Source organism: Furipterus horrens, unplaced genomic scaffold (assembly GCF_987537825.1).
Source record: "Furipterus horrens unplaced genomic scaffold, mFurHor1.1.pri manual_scaffold_1, whole genome shotgun sequence".
Classification (NCBI taxonomy): domain Eukaryota; kingdom Metazoa; phylum Chordata; class Mammalia; order Chiroptera; family Furipteridae; genus Furipterus; species Furipterus horrens.
This window is the reverse complement of record NW_028327171.1, coordinates 34537095-34554263: the sequence shown is the minus strand read 5'-3', so window position 1 is coordinate 34554263 and position 17169 is coordinate 34537095. Positions and strand designations below refer to the sequence as shown.

Below are 17169 nucleotides of genomic sequence, written 5' to 3'. Positions count from 1 at the left end.
AATCCCTCCAGAAATCCTAAAGAGCGGGAAACCAGTCCTGCTACAGCCGCTCCACCATCTACTCTGTCTCTGCTGGAAGGAGGGTTACATCCCCCAGGATATGAGAGACGCCAACATTATCACCATGTACAAGAACAAAGGAGACCGCAGCGACTGCAACAACTACCGGGGCATCTCTCTCCTCAGCGTCGTCGGCAAAGTATTCGCCCGGGTCGCTCTTGCCCGCCTGCAGACCCTTGCTTCCCGCGTCTACCCTGAGTCCCAGTGTGGCTTCAGAGCTGGCCGATCAACAGTGGACATGATCTTCTCCCTACGCCAGCTGCAGGAGAAGTGTCACGAGCAGCATAAACCACTCTACCTCGCCTTTATCGACCTCACGAAGGCGTTTGATCTGGTCAGTCGAAGCGGACTCTTCAGCTTGCTACGGAAGATTGGCTGTCCACCACATCTGCTTGCTGTGGTCATGTCCTTTCACGACAACATGCACAGCACGGTGTCCTACAACGGCGCAACCTCTGAGGCCTTCCCAGTCAGCAGCGGAGTAAAGCAGGGCTGCGTCCTCGCGCCTACGCTGTTCGGAATCTTCTTCTCCATGCTCCTCCAATACGCCTTTAAGGACTGCAGCGAGGGTGTCTTCATTCACACCAGATCCGATGGCAAGCTCTACAACCTGGCCCGTCTACGAGCCAAGACCAAAGTCAAAGAGGTGCTCATCCGTGAGATGCTCTTCGCCGATGACGCAGCCTTGACATCACACTCCGAAGAGGGACTCCAGCAGTTAGTCACTTGCCTTTCCCACGCATGCAAGGAGTTCGGACTAGCCATCAGCCTGACGAAGACGAACGTTATGGCTCAAGGCACGGGGACTCCCCCATGCATCACCATCGACGGACACACCCTGGAGGTTGTCAACGACTTCATTTACCTCGGGTCCACCATCTCGAGCTCTCTGTCAGTCGACTTGGAGGTCAATCGGAGAATCGCCAGGGCAGCCACAGTTATGGCCAAAATGAACCGGCGAGCGTGGAACAATTCCAGCCTCACTGAGAAAACCAGACTGCGCATCTACCAAGCCTGCGTACTCAGCACTCTCCTCTATGGCAGCGAGACGTGGACCACCTACGCAAGGCACGAAAGGAAACTCAACAGCTTCCACATGAGGTGCCTGTGACGCGTCCTGCATGTCGCCTGGCAGGATAAGGTCCCCAACACCGAGGTGCTGAAGCAAGCCAACATGAGCAGTTTGCATGCAGTTCTTAGTGAGAGACGCCTCAGGTGGCTCGGCCATGTCAAAAGAATGGATGCAGGCCGTATTCCCAAAGACCTCCTCTACGGCGAGCTAGCAGAAGGCCAGAGGATGACAGGGCGCCCAAAACTGCGGTTCAAAGACATCTGCAAAAAGGACATGACACAATGCTCCATCAATCTCAACACATGGGAAGTTCAAGCAGACGACCGCCTAGCCTGGAGGCTCGCGGTCAGGCAAGGTACGTCCCGCGCAGAGGCTGCGCGCAACGAGGAGGCGGTCCAGAAAAGATCGAGGCGGAAGCAGCGTCAACAGCAGCAACAACAGCCATCTGCCTTCACCTGTAACAAGTGCGGCAGGGATTGTCACTCCCGAGTCGGACTGCACAGCCATTCTCGGCGGTGCAGATAGACTCTCAAGAAGCTACGCCATGGTCTCTCGAGACGGACGGCTGCCAACGACGACGACGACGACGACGACGAAGAGCTAAAGTATATGGTAAACTTTTTAACCATCAATGTGTTTTTCAAAATGGTTGTACCACTTTTAGAGTCCCACCAGTAATGTTGAGAGTTCCAATTCTTCTTCATCACTTCTAGCCCTTGGTATTCTCTTTTTTTAATGTTAGTCATCCCAATGGGTACGTGGTCATATTTCGTTGTAGTTTTAATTTGCATTTGCAACATGTTTTCTTATTAAACATGTTTTCCTGTGACTTTTGAACCTTTGTTTCACTTTTTTGGAAACATGTGTTTAAATATTTTTGTCCTCTTTTTACTGGATTGTCTTATTATTATTTTTTAAGTTATTTCTCTGTTTTTAGTTGTCAGCAGTTTGATTATAATGTTTGAGTTTATCCTTTTTTGATTTCACTGAACTTGTTTTTAAAAAGTATTATTATTATTATTATTATTATTATTATCATCATCATCATCATCATCCTTAGCAAAGGAAATATTTATATAAGGCAAACCTTGATATACATAAAAGGAGGGATCATCAGTAACACAGTCTTAGGGGATTTTAACACACCACTGACATCAGTGGATAGATCTTCCAGAAAGAAAAATCAACAAGGAAACAGCAGCCTTAAATGACACCCTAGGTTGGATGGATTTAATTGATGTCTTCAGAGCATTTTACCCCAAAGCAGCAGAATATGCAGTCTTTTCAAGTGCACGTGAAATGTTTTCTAGGATAGACTGCATATTAGGACACAAAACAAGTATCAATAAATTTGAGAAAATTGAAATCATATAAAGCATCTTCTTTTATCATAACAGTATCAAACTAGCAATCAATCACAAGAAAAAAAAAAAGAAAAACAAACAAGGACATGGAGGCTAAATAACCTGTTACTACACAATGAATGGGTTTGCAATGAGATCAAAGAAGAAATCAAAAGTTCCCTTGAGACAAATGAAAATGAACTACCACAACCCAAAATCTATGGGACACAGTGAAAGCAATCCTAAGAGAGAAATTCATAGCATTACAGGCCTACTTCAAGGAACAAGTAAAATCTCAAATAAACCATCTAACTCTATCCATGAAAGAACTAGAAAAAGAACAATAAACAAAGCCAAAGATGAGTAGAAGAAAGGAAATAATAAAGATCAAATGGAAAATAAAATGAAGTCTAAAAAACAATACAAAAGATTAATAAAACCAAGAGCTGGTTCTTTGAAAAGATAAACAATATTGGCAAACCTTTAACCAGACTCATCAAGAGAAAAAGAGAGGACCCAAATAAATGATATCAGAAATGAAAGTTAAAATTAACAACTGATTCCAGAGAAATGCAAGAGATTGTAAGAAAATGTTACAATGATACGCCAACAAATTGGACAATCTGGATAAAATAGATAAATTCCTAGAAACATACAGTCTTCTAAAACTGAATCAGGAAGTATAAGAAAATCTGAATAGAGCAATTACAGCTAATGAAATTGAAGAAGTAATAAAAAGCTCCCAACAAACAGAAGTCCTAGCCTAGATGAATTTTACCAAATATTTAAAGAAGAACTAACACCTATCCTTGAACTGTTCCAAAAAATTCAAGAAGTGGGAAGTCTCCCAAGCTCATTTTATGAGGCTAGCATTATCCTAAATCCAAATCAGATAAAGACACAAGAAGGATAGAAAATTATAGTCCAATATCCCTGATGAATGTAGATGCTAAAATATTAACCAAATGCTAGGAAACTAGATCCAGTAATACATGTATACTGAAAAGATCATACACCATGATCAAGTGGGCTTGAGTCCTGGGATATAAGGTCGATACAATATCAGCAAATCAATAAATGTGATACATCACAAAAACAAAATGAAGGGTAAAAATCACATGATCGTATCAATAGATGCACAAAAAATTTGATAAAATCCAGCACCACTTATGATAAAAACTCTCAGAAAAGTGGGCATAGATGGAACATACCTCAGCATAATAAAGACCCTATATGACAAACCCACAGCCAACATCATACTCAACAGGCAAAAACTAAAAATATGTCTTTTAAGATCTGGAGCAAGGCAGGGTTGTCTGCTTTCACCATTCTCATTCAACATAGTACAAGAGGTCCAAACCACAGCTATCAGACAAGAAGAAAAAATAAAAGGCGTCCAAATTGGAAAGGAAGAAGTAAAACTGTCATTATTTGCAGATGACATGATACTATATTTAGAGAGTCCTAAAGATTCCATCAAAAAACGAGTAAGAACTGATCAATGAATTAAAGTGACCAGAATTAAAATAAATATCTAGAAATCTGTTGCATTTTTATATACCAATAGTAAACTATCTGAAAGGGAAACTAAGAAAACAATCCCATTTATAATTGCATCAAAAAAATACCTTGTAATAAATTTAACTTAGGTGGTAAAAGACCTATACTCAAAAAATGATAAATACTGACGAAAGAAATTGAAGAAGATACAAATAAGTGGAAGCATATATTGTGTTCATAGATAGGAAGAATTAACATAATTAAAATGTCCATACTACCCTAAGCAATCAACAGATTCAGTGCAATTTCTATCAAGATACCATATTTCACAGAACTAGAACTAATATTTCAAAAATTTATATGGAACCACAAAAGACCCCAAACAGCCATAGCCACCTTGAGAAAGAAGAACAAAGTTGGAGGAATAATGCTACCTGATATCAAACTATACTACAAGGCCATAGTAATCAAAACAGTATGGTACTGGCATTAAAACAGACACTTAGATCAATGGAACAGAATAGAGAACCAAGAAATAAACCTACATCTTTATGGTTGATTAATATTCTACAAAGGAGGCAAGAACATACAATGGGGCAAAGATAGTTTATTCAATAAATGCTGTTGGGAAAATTAGATATGTGCAACCAAAAAAAAAAAAAAAAAGGAAACTAGACCATCTTCTTACACCATACATGGGAATAAACTCAGAATGGATTAAAGACTTAAATGTAAGACTTGAAACCATAAAAATCCTGGAACAACACACAGGCAGTAAAATCTCAGACATTTCTCATAGCAATTTTTTTTTCATGATATATCTCCTCGGTCAGGGAAAACACAAGAAAAAATAAACAAATGGGACTATATCAAGCTAAAAAGTATTTGCACAACAAAGGAAACGATCAACAAAATGAAAGACAACCCACTGAATGCAAGAACATATTTGCCAATGATACATCTGGTAGAAGGTTAAGATCCAAAATTTATAAAGAACACAATTCAACACTAAAAAAAACGAAGAATCTAATTTAAAAATAAGCAAAAGACCTAAATAGACACCCTTCCAAAGAGGACATACAGATGGCCAGCCAATATCTGTGTTTTTAATGTCAGATTTGTTTTCAAAGCCTTAGTGATGCTGTTCAGTATTGTCCCCCCATGTGCTCCACCTAGTGGCCAGTTTGGGCAGTGGCCTATTTCTTATTTCAGTTCTCAAACTAGCATAATACAGGATGAAGCAAAATTAGGTTTACAGTTGTTCGTATAGAAAACAATACAATAATTAATAATAATACAAGAATTAACTATGTTTGTCATAAAACTATAAACCTACTTTTGCTTCACCATGTATTTAGGATCAAATTCATACATGGGCAATTTGAAAGTGAGCTAAAAGTCATAAACAAATCTATAGGGCTGCTTTTCTGAGTACCTCTGTCTCTGTAGTCTTCCCACTACTTTTGGGTTCCCTGTGGCTTCCAGTTTTAGTTCACTAGCTAGAAAGGTGGGGCCTTATTTACCTTGCTGTGCCACACACTTTCTGCCATGACACTTGTACACAAAGTCATGGCTTCTTGGAACCGCAGCTGTTTCCTTTGGGGAGGAAAGTTTCACTCCCTCAGAGTTTTTGGAGTCTTTGAACCCCTTGCTGCCACCCCTGCCACTGTCAGAAGATCCCACTCTTTCTCTTCAAGCCTGAACTGGAGGACTTCTCCTGGAGTTCTCTTCCTTTTTCAGATTCTCCTTCCAGGCTGAGCAATCAGAAGAGAGAAAAAATAACACTGGTTAGATAGTATGTCAGATACTGTTCTTTTTCAAAATTGTGTCTTCTATTCCATGATTACTCTATACTCTCTGTTTATTTCGATCTTATTTAACTTTTCTCTCAGTGTTGTGTACTTTCTATGTACATGTCTTTCACATACTTTGTTAAATTTCTCATTGATGTTGTTGCAAATAGTATTTTTAAAAATTTATGTTTCAGTTTTTCAGTGCTGGCATATAGAAATACAATTGATTTTTTAATATTGAGCTTACATACTGCAACCTTTCTTAATTGACTTATTAGTGCTAGTAGCCTCTTTAAAAAACATATTTAGATACCTTATAATTTTCTCCATAGATGATGATCGATGTGTGAATAATGAGTATTACTTTTTTCTTTCTCATCTGTATACCGTTTCTTTCATTTTATTCCCTTATTGCATTCGCTAGGATCATCAGTAAAATGTTGAAAAGAAGTGGTAAGAATGGATATCTTTGCCTTGTTCTTAGTCCTAGGACAAAAGCATTTAGTCTTTCATGAATATGCTTTAGGTAGAGTTTTTATAGGTACCTTTATTACTCTGAGGAAATTTTTTTCTACTTATAATTTATGAATATTTTTTATTGCGAATGGATATTAACTTTGTCAAAACTATGCATTTATTAAAATAATCTTTTTTTCTGTTAATGTGATGAATTGTATGATTGATTTTCAGCTTTTAACCAAGCCTAGCATTCTTTTTTTTTTTTTTTTTTTTTTTTTGAGCTTTAAAATGAGTACATTACATGCCATTATTTTGATGACAGAAAAAAATGGAAATAACTCCAGAGGCCAATATTCAAGTGAGAGGGGATGATTTTGCCCAACACCTCTCAGTCTTAAGCATCCGCAGGCTTACATATAGTTTATGAAATAGCAAGTCCATGGAAAAATCCACTGTGGCCTTTATGATAGATTTCTTGCAGAAATGCAGCAACCACCCACATGAAAAACCCTGGGCTCAAGCAGAGGGAAGGCAGAGAGGACTGGAGACACCTGGGGAGAACCTGGCACGGTGGCTTCGAGGGGAGAACTGGAGGAGCAGCCGACCGGGTCCCAGTGCTGACCCATCCCCAGCACTGCGGGCAGACCCAAGCCTAGCATTCTTAGGGCTTTCTCATAATCTACTATCCTTTTTATAAGTTGTGGGGTTTTGGTAAAGATTTTTATCTCTAAGATAATAAGGATATTGTTCTTAATTTTTTTTTCTTTTCTTGATTGTCCTTGTTTGTTTTGGTATTAAGATAATGCTGGCCTCATCATATTAGTCAGTAAATGTTCCCCTTGTTTGTTTCCTGAATGAGTTTGGGTAGGATTGATATTACTTCTTTCTTACATATTTTATAGAATGTTTCTGTAAAGATGTTGGGGTCTGTAGTTTTTTGTGGGGAAGCGTTAAATTATGAATTAATATTTTTAGGAGCTATAAGACTAGAGTCTCAATTTCTTTTAGCTTCCAATTTGATAACTTTTCTTTGATGAAAATTGTTCATTTTATCTAAATTATCATATTTATTCACATATTATTTATGATATTCTTTTATTATCCATTTAATATTATTTTAATATCTGCAGGCCTTGTTGTACATATATAAATTTTACTCAGACACTGACTTTAGAACTCAATCCCAAGGGAAAAAGTGATCCTACTGTATGCTTAGCTGTCTGGGGCATTACTAAAAAGAAGAGCTGAGGGGTTTATTCTCATGTTGGAAAAAAACTATCAATGAATCTGCCTTCTCTTTTCTTCTCAGAAAGACTCAGGTTTCATGGACACTGCTCCTTGGCAAAGGAAGTCAGCACTTATATTTACCAGTTAGAACAATTTTGGCTTGAATTAATAGAATGCTCATCTAAAGATGGCTTAAATGATGAGGATTTATTTTTCTCGCTTAATAAAAACTTCAAAGTTAGCCAATCCTGAGTGGTCTAGTGATTTCAAGGTTCTGGTCTTCCCCTTAGAATTTCAGTATGGCCGTACTCTCTGAGCATCATAGCCCTGAACAACATCCATCCTAAAGCCTCTTTTCCTGTTTTGAGTGATGTGTGTGTCTCTCTCTCATCCAAGAGGAAAGACTTTCCCATTAACCCAAGATCGACCTCCTCATATATCTCATTGTCCAGGATTGTGTCATGTTGTACCCTAGCTGCGCAGGAGTCAGGGGAAGCAAGTATGTAGAGTATTTACACTACATAGTTGAAGCAAGGAAGAAGGTGGGGAATGGCTGCTGGCTGGGTGACCAACTGTATCTAGATGTGTGTGTCTATGTGTCAGTAAGATATATAGAGAAATCTATATTGTATGGATAAAGGCTCTTGTTCCCATATGAATTTGTACATGAACTTGTATGGATGATCCACCACAGTGGGGGATGTTGATGGCATTTGGGCTAAAATTCCCTTTACTTCTATGACACAATCAGAACTTTGTATTTTGTTTTAGTTACTTGAAATTTTGTCATTTCAGGTTGAGTCCAGAAATCTTCCTGAAACGCCCAGTGGTTGAAGGAAATCGTTGGAGGCTGGACTGCATTCTTAAACGAAAAGCAGTATGTACTTTCTGAAATGCCTTTTCTTTTTTAAAGTCTTTCATATATATTTATAACTTCTTTAGGGTTTGACAAAAAAGTAGAATACTTACTTTTTTCAAGTTTATTTGGTTCTGATATTCCCTCCCCCCTGTTACTCTTGAGTGCATAATATTTTAGCCTAATTCACAGCATGGATTTTATTAGCAATTCCAATTTTTGTTTTTTAATCACTTATGGACAGTTAATTTCATAGGCAAAAACTTGTAATGAAATTTCGTTATTAAATAATAATGAAATGAAACATTGCATTTCATTTTATTTATGATTCTGCTATTTAAGCAAAAGCCAAAGTCATCTGAGATTTCAGTCAGATGAGGCCAAGCTGATGTTGAAGAATATCAAAGAGGAGGGACATTAAGAACTGGTGCTGTTTTAGCTCAGTTCAGGGACAGATCCTGGTAATAATGTGAAATTGTTTCCTGTGCAGTTGCCCCTGCTGATTCTGCGTGAGCACTGATTGTGCTCTTTTTCTTATAAAAAGTAAATAACTGAATCAGTATAGGATTACCAAAGACTACTTTACATTCATATTTTTTTCTTACTATGCTTTATTGATTATGCTGTTACAGTTGTCCCAATTTCTTTTCCCTTTGTTCCCCTCCACCCAGTTGCCTACCCCCTTAGTCCATGCCCATTGGTTGTGCATATAGTTCTTCTCAACATCTTTCTATCTACTCCACTCCCTCCTACTATGCTTCTTAACTCCCATACCATCTTCCCTTCCCCCCTCCATTCTGACCTCCCCCCATAATGTTCCCCATACCTATAATTCTTTTTCCACTCTTGTTGCCTACTTAGTTTGCCTTTGTTTCAGTTCCCTAGCTTCTGTTGTTGGTTGTTGTGATACAGTTTGCATTTTAATGTTCATAGTTTTGATCCTCCTTCTTCTAAACAAGTCCCTTTAACATCTCGTATAACAGTGGTTTGGATCTGATGAACTCCTTCAGTTTTACTTTGTCCTGGAAGCACTTTCTCTGCCCTTCTATTCTGAATGACAGCTTCGCTGGATAGAGTAATCATGGTTGTAGGTTTTTGCTTTTCATTCCTTTGAAAATTTCTTGCCAGTCCCTTCTTGCCTGCAGAGCTTTTTTTTGAGAAATCAGCTGATAGTCTTATTGGGACTTTTTTGTATGTAATTCTCTTCTTCTCTCTTGTTGCTTTTAAGATTCTCTCTTTATCCTTAATTTTTGATATTTTGATTATAATGTGTCTTGGTGTGGTTCTCCCTGGGTCCAGATTTTTTGGAACTCTCTGCTTCCTAGACCTGTAAGTCTATTTCCTTCCCTAAGTTAGGGAAGTTCTGCTTCATTATTTTTTCACATAATTTTTCAACTTCTAGTTCTTCTTCTTCACCTTCTGGCAACCCTGTGATTTGTATGTTGGCCTGCTTATGGCTGTCCCATAGGTTTCTGAGCCTCTCCTCATTTTCCTCACTTTTTGTTACCACTTTTTGCACTGGTTGAGTGTTTGTTCCTTCCCTATGTTGTTGACTTGATCCCTGGTTTTCTTTCCCTCACCACTAGTTTCATATGTGTTTTTGTTCATTTCAGCAGGGCTAGCCTTCATTCCTTCCCCATCTTGTTTAAGATATGCTGTTAGGTCTGTAAACATTCTTATAACCAAAGCTCTGCACTGTGCCTCAGAAAGATTTCCTATCTGCTGCTTCATTAGATTAGGTATTTGCTGTCTGGTCAGCTGTGTCACCAGGATCTCTATCATGATCTGTGCCATCCTGACCATTTTGTGTTTACCTTTGCTTCCTGGGAGGGGCTGTCACACCTCCTACGCTACAGGGGGCAGAGCCCCATGCACTCGTCACAACTGGGCAACCCTTCTCACCACATTGTGCCATTTTCTGTGGTGGTGGTGGTGGGGGGGGGGTTCCAAGATGAATTCCTGCCATTCACTCTCCGCTGAGAGACTGGGAGCCTCCTCCTTCATCTCCACCCCCTATGGGTTTAGCAGTCCAAGGCAATGGGGATCTGCCTTCCCCAGTGTTGGAATCGCAAGCTGATGGGTCTGGTCTGCAGCTGGGAGTGCTCCCCAGGTGCTTCTTGTCTCCACTTAAATGCGGGTGTCTGTGCTTACCACTGTCCCGCCGCCGTCACCACTGCTGCCACTTCCAGCACAGCTTGACCTTTCCATCCCGGCTTCACCCCTCCTACCCGTCTGGATGAGCACCACTTATTTATAACTTCATACATTGGACTTCCATTTATTTTCTGGAATTTATGGTTATTTCTGGTTTTGCGGTAGTTGTATTCCTTCTTAGTTGTTGAGGGAGACGGAGCATGTCAGTCTAGGCCTCCTTCTTGGCCAGAAGTCTCCTGTGTGTGTTTGCCTCTGTGTCTTAGGTAGAGGTGTTGCTCCTGTTACGTTGTAAGGGGTGGAGCCTTAGGGATTCATCAGTACAGTGTGACCTGTTTCACCATATTGTGGCACTGTATATGGGGGGGGGGGGTGTCTGAGAAGGAACAATGCTGCTTGCCCAGCACTCACCCCTTTTCCAGGCATTTCTCCTACTTCTGAATGGGACTGGTGCCACTCTAGCTGTTTCCCTGGCTGTCATTCCCAGAGTGGATGGGTCTGCGGACGTTCTAGGACCCTGGGGGCCCTTTAAACAAGCGGACTCTGCTGAGGGACTGGCAGTTTCTGCCCCTGCCCCACCCTCCACTGATTTGCACAGTCAAAAGCAATGAGGCTTGATTTACCCCGGTGCTGGGACTGTGAGCTGCGTGGTCTGGTGAGGAGCTGAGAATGCTCCCTGGATGTCCCTCCTGACATTTTAAAACGTGTAACTGTGCTTTCTGCTGGCCTGCCAATGCCACTGCTGCTGCTGCCACCACACCGTGTCTTCTCCACCCCAGCTCCACCCCTTTTACCTGTCTGGATGAGTATTTTTTATATCTTTGTTTGTTGGACTTCCATGCAGTTTGATTTTCTGGAACTTCTGGTTGTTTCTAATTCTGAGGTAGTTGTATTCCTTCTTAGCTGTGGAGGGAGATGCAGCATGTCTGTCTATGTCTCCATCTTGGCCAAAGTCCTACATTCATATTTCTAATGAAATTTATAATGTAGTTGGTCATCAGCCGAGTTAAATTAAGTTGAATTAGACTAGATCTGGATTTATTATTAATCATGTTCAAATTGGGGGGTGCTAGCTTTTTTACTATTATTTGAAACTGTCTTAATTTGTTTAAAAATTTTTATTATTAAACATTCTAGCAGAATTTGTAGATCCTGAGTAATCAGAGGTAGCATTTTTCTATTTCTCACAGCTCTCACTCGTTTTTTTTCTAGTCCTTTACATTTCCCTTCTTCTTTCCTCACTTACCTTTTCCTTTTCTTTCAATGTTTTTCCTCCATGTTTTTATGTTAGGATTTTTGCAGATGTTCATAGTATATCAGATCTCACTACTAATAGTGAAGGCTGAAATTGATCATCGTTATTTCAGACATGTTTTGCCACACAACATCATCTTCATTGCTAGTCTAATTGATCTCAACAGAAGTGTATTCACAAAATTGGGAATTCTGGTTTTGAAAAACATTATTTTCATATTCATTAAATAACTCAGCATACAGTTACTGAGTGTCTCCTATGAGCCAGGTACTATACTAATTACTAGGGAAGCCATGTGTATGAATAGGATTCTATCTCTGCCCATGGAAAGCTTGCTAAAGGACTCATGTATGGGCTCAGTCCTAGGATTATCAAACTTATTTCTATATTTATATAGAACTTTCTCCATTAGCCAGTCATACTTGTAAATTCTCTCCTTATAGTACTTTTCCAACACTTTACTGTTTTAGGTTTTAATCAACATGTGTTTGTGGAATGCCTAGTTTGTGCAGGGCACTTGGCTAATCATATGGGGATGTACATGAATAAGAAACATGATTCTTGACCTGAAGGAGCTTAAAAATCTACACAAGAGTCAATTGGGTACAGAGAGAGAGTCCCAAGATTCAAAGGCAGGTAGGAGAGCATTGGGTAGGTCTGGTCGGGAACTCCTTACAACAGGAGGGATTTAGGTCATTTAGAATGGGAAAAAATTTAAAAAGAAGTTTTTAGGTGTACTAAATGTGGTGAGGAAGCATTCTGAAAGCAGGAATTCAGAAGGCTTTGTAAGGTGACAAGGTTGATTACACCTAATGTTAGCATAGGTAGGATAGCGGATAAAGCTGGAAGAGCAGGCTGCAACTAGTACGTGGAGGGCTGATGATGCAAGCCATTGGCTTGGACTTTATGGAATATAGTGGGGATCTACTAGGGTGGGCGATGTGATGGATGAAGGGGGATCTGATCAAAATGATGTGTGGGAAGGTGAATCCCAAAATGATGTAGTGGGAGGAAGTGGGAAGAACTCAGATTTAGAGAGCTACATTCTAGATCATTTGAGTGTGGCATGTGTACAGAACAGCTGAGTAAACCGCAGAAAGCTAGCCAATGCTGGAACTCAGAAGGAAGATCCTACAAACCTCGCCCTCCACCTTATGGTTGCTGGCATGTGTTTGTTTATTCCCCTCTGTGTACCTGTCTAGGTGCCTTTTCTGTGCCAAGCATGGCTTCTCTTTGCTTTTATTGCCTATGTACCCTGGTGAGGTTCCAGGAGAACACCATGGCCAAGTAATTATTATTAGTTGATAATGGTGCTTCGTTTTAATTTTATCAGCTTCCTAATAGTTGTAATTTTTTAATCGTAGATAATGGTTTTTAAAATTCCGTAAGGAAGTAGTAATACTATTAAATATTAATTTCTCAGTAGTACACTTAGCAGAATTGCTCTTTCTTAACCTAGCTACACCATATTATTTTGGTCATAAATTTTTAACACTCCAATCATTCCCAATTGACATTTCATATGTTCATGAACATTGCTTCACGTAAATAATTTTGTTTCTGAAAGCCACTAACTTCACAAAGTAGTGGGTTAATAATAGCATTTATTCTTGCATTAATGGGTCCCAGAGGTCCATAAGGTCAATTAAATAAATGATTTTTTTCTTCCATCTGATCGTGCAGATTTGGGGGAAGAAATTTAGTGTTTCTATCTCATAGCTAGCGTATAGGCAAACATCTCCTACAATGGCTGTTTCATAGGGAAAACATACAACATTTTGTTTCTCTGTAATAACCAAGTGGATTTTTCCTGTTTCTTTGGTCTTCTGATATGCAGTGTTATTATTTAAAATAGTATAAGCCAACCTTGAGAGTCAGAGTGTTTACAATTCAAATCAGCATTCCAGCGTTTCCCAGAGTTCTGCATTCACTGCACTGACAGGTGAGATAATATACTTCAAACTTCAAGACACATGATACTCCTGATGAGACTTGTATGGAAAGCAATCTTCAAGTGTAGCAACTTGGAAACTTACAGAAGCAGGTTTAGGTTCCCGGGGGTCAGGGGACTTTGGTCATCAGGTCATCAGGTTAATTTCTTTCTGTCTTGGACCCACAAGGCACATTCTAGAGTTGCATTCATGAGCAATGGGAGAGAAAGGTGAGATGAATAATCACATCTCTGCCCATAAAAATCAAAGGGAATCTTATCAAAGTGGTGGCCTAGAAGGGGAGAAGAGATGTTCAACCAACCTTGAGGACTGTGCTTTAGACAAAACTGGTTTAAAAAGAAGTTCGCAAGCATTTGTGCTCTTACATCCCGATGCTGCCTGCATTTAAATGCGAGGATATGATTTTTTTCATTCTCTACTTTTCATTGTCCTGAAATACTGCCCTGGGGAAGTCCTTGACAGGCGGTGGTAAAATTAGTGTTTATCCCATGGATGTGTAAGCTAAGCTCTCTTCAAGCAGTGGACAGACCTCGCTTATTTAGAAAACATTTTGATCACAGTTTGAACAATCAGAGAAAAAGCTGGCTCAGAAACGAAATGTCTTGATATCAACTATGAAAATTTTTATATTTAGTCTTCACATGTCTGATGTTATGTAAAACTACTAAAAATGTCCTACTGTTTATAGTATTGTGTCTGTTCTACTTAGAAGCAAATTATAAAAGAGGACAGAACTTTCATCTTTGGAAACTCAAGTTTGATCAAGTTTATTCTGTGGAAACTTCAGTTTAGTTGACTTCAGCAGAGAAATGAAACATGGCATTGCATAGTCAAATCCAGGCCGTTCATCTTTCTACTTCCTGTATTTACATTTTTCTCCCCCCTCTCTAAGTAAAAGTAATTTCTACTAGAGTAACTAAAAGGCATTGGTAAAACATTGGCTGTTTCAAAAGTATATATTTTTAAATTACAGAATTAATGTTAGTCCTCTTGTTTTCTTCCTAATTTGGATTTCATTTTGCATAAATACTCCCCACAGTTGTATAAGTCTTCACTGTGGTGACCCAGGAAATGCCATTGTTCCCGAGGAACATTTTCCCCTTTGCACTTTGCACTTTAGAGTTTATGATAGTATTGTAATACCTTGACCAAAAGAAGAGGAGTTTATTGCTTTATTATCACAGAAGTCTTGTCACTAATTAACCTTAGCGATAAGAGATACTTCCAATGTGGATATGGATGTGAGTAAAAAATTGTAAACCAGACTGTGTAAAAATGAACTTTTTATATTTAATTACTTCCTCATTAGTTATTTGTAGTTAAGCTAAAAGGAGTCATAGTCTCTACCCTATTTCCTTTAGAATTAATTTATTTCAATGATTAAAGACAAAGTACAGAAGAAAATGTCAGGTATGATAGATGGAGAGCAATGATTAATCCATTAGCGTTAACATCTCTCTTACTTCAAAAATCCATTAGTTATGCAGGTAAATGGAAAATTGTAAGATTCAGGACAGTTTCTAAGTTGCATCTACTTCCCTTATGAGTAATAATCTCATAAGCCTAAGAAGTAGAATTTCATCCATTTAAAACAAATGAACTGTGATGAAAGTTATCAGCTGTAATGTACTATGTACTATAATTTGGGTTGAAATTTTTGGTTTTAAACTTTATGTTATATCTTTCAATGTTGGTAACTGTTATTCAGTGCTGAATCCTAAAATATTCAAATAGCAAAGTGAATCTGAAAAAATAGAGGAGAAAAATAAAATAATGTTTTAGTTTTCATTTAGAACCCTCAATCAGTCGTTCATTAAAGAACACCACTGACCAGACCATTAGACATTAATCTGTTCACTTCTTGTCTGCACTTTCATTTTCTTATCTCTTTACTCAAGTAACATAAGTTATATAATTATAATAAATAATAAGCAAGTTCCAAAAGTCAGCTGTTAACCAGAGAAATATAATCACACACACACAGACACACCCACACATTTCTTGTCCTACTTCTTATTCAGTATAAGAGTGAGTCTTCTCCCTAGTACTCACATTTTCTTAATGCAGCTCAGAATGTAAATCCAGTGTGCCCCTTCAAAAATGCATACACTTCTTAGATATTACTAATATCAAGAAATACAGAGTGTTAGTATTTTGAAGTGATATGTTATTATAAGGCTTTAGGGACCTAAAGAATGCTTCTTAGTACTGACCAAGCAATATTGGGAAATTGTATATGTGTTTGGTTTATTCCAAATTTTTATATCCTGCAACCTATGTTAACTCCTATGTTTTTTCCTATTTATAGATGTGAAATTAGATGTTTTCAACCCAGTAAAGATTTGTGACTCAAACTTCCATTATGAACAATGCTAATTGTAATGAATTATTCATTTAAATTTTAAGTTATTCTTTGTCGCTATAATTTATTAGATATGCCTGCATCTCCAGTACTTTAGAAAGTATTATGGAAAATTTATTCCCTGTAAACTCTGGGATATTAAATGCCTAGGTATAGATAGATACATTAGGCAATACATATGCAATATGTTTCAGAATGCTTTCATAGCTGCTGGATATAGAGAATGCACATTTATTTTATTATTATTATTTTTTGGCTGGGTACAGTGAGCTTTATTGATGTTGCATAACAAGGTAGTTGTAGTTATAATTTCATCCTTCTGGCTGTAATTAGTCAAACATTGACAGTCTGTCTTGGCATGTCAGGTTGTAGGAATGGAAGGGAGATAAATTTTATTTTTGATATTCATGTCTTAATACATATATATTTATGTTTCACCTTCTTGTTTTGTTTAGTATATATTTTATTATGCTTGTTTATGAAAGAAATTTTAGAAAGTACAATGCACAGAAAGAAAGAAGAAAAAGAAAACCATAACTTACCTGCAGAAATTCTCATTCCTCCCTGTGTTTTCTCCTGTAACAGCAAGAGGGGGTGAGGATTTTCATAATGCTCTACAAAGAGGTGGAACTTGCACTCGGAATCAACAGTGAATATAGCAAAAGGACTTTAATGCGTCTACACCCCAACATAAAGGTATTTGTGTTCACCTTTTAAACAGTTCTTATTTATTATTCTGTAGTTTCGGGGGGTACAGTTTGCTCTGAGCAGTGGTAATGCGTAGAATTACTTGATGAATATTTTGAATAAACAGCATCGTGTCCTTCTCAGAAATAGAAGAAACTACTATACTTTTTTATACTTCTAATATTAACAGAGCTAGCAGAGTTCATATTTCCACTTTTCTTACACTTATAATTTAGTCAAAAATACACTTCTTAGAGTGCTTTGATATTTGAGGCCTGTCATGTTTCTATTCTCCTCATTAAGATTAGCCTGGGACCTCTTAGATGTGATCTCCCTATGGCATCCCTAGAATACTGATAGCAACAAAGAGAGCTCCTTTAGGGTTTAACATACTTTCCTTAGTAACACTTTGTATAAAATACTAATAAAGTAAACAAGCACAATAAGCAATG

At 38.3% G+C, this 17169-nt stretch overlaps 1 protein-coding gene across 3 annotated transcripts in view; it reads left to right on the top strand.

Annotated features, from left to right (window-relative positions):
* PLD1 (phospholipase D1) overlaps positions 1–17169 on the top strand; it is a 165597-nt gene that overhangs the window by 72479 nt on the left and 75949 nt on the right. For all 3 annotated transcript variants that reach the window (XM_090273918.1, XM_090273909.1, XM_090273928.1), the window contains exons 12-13: positions 8250–8331; positions 16616–16726. In XM_090273918.1, coding sequence (XP_090130044.1) covers positions 8250–8331; positions 16616–16726 — 193 coding nt within the window. The remainder of the gene's footprint in view (positions 1–8249; positions 8332–16615; positions 16727–17169) is intronic.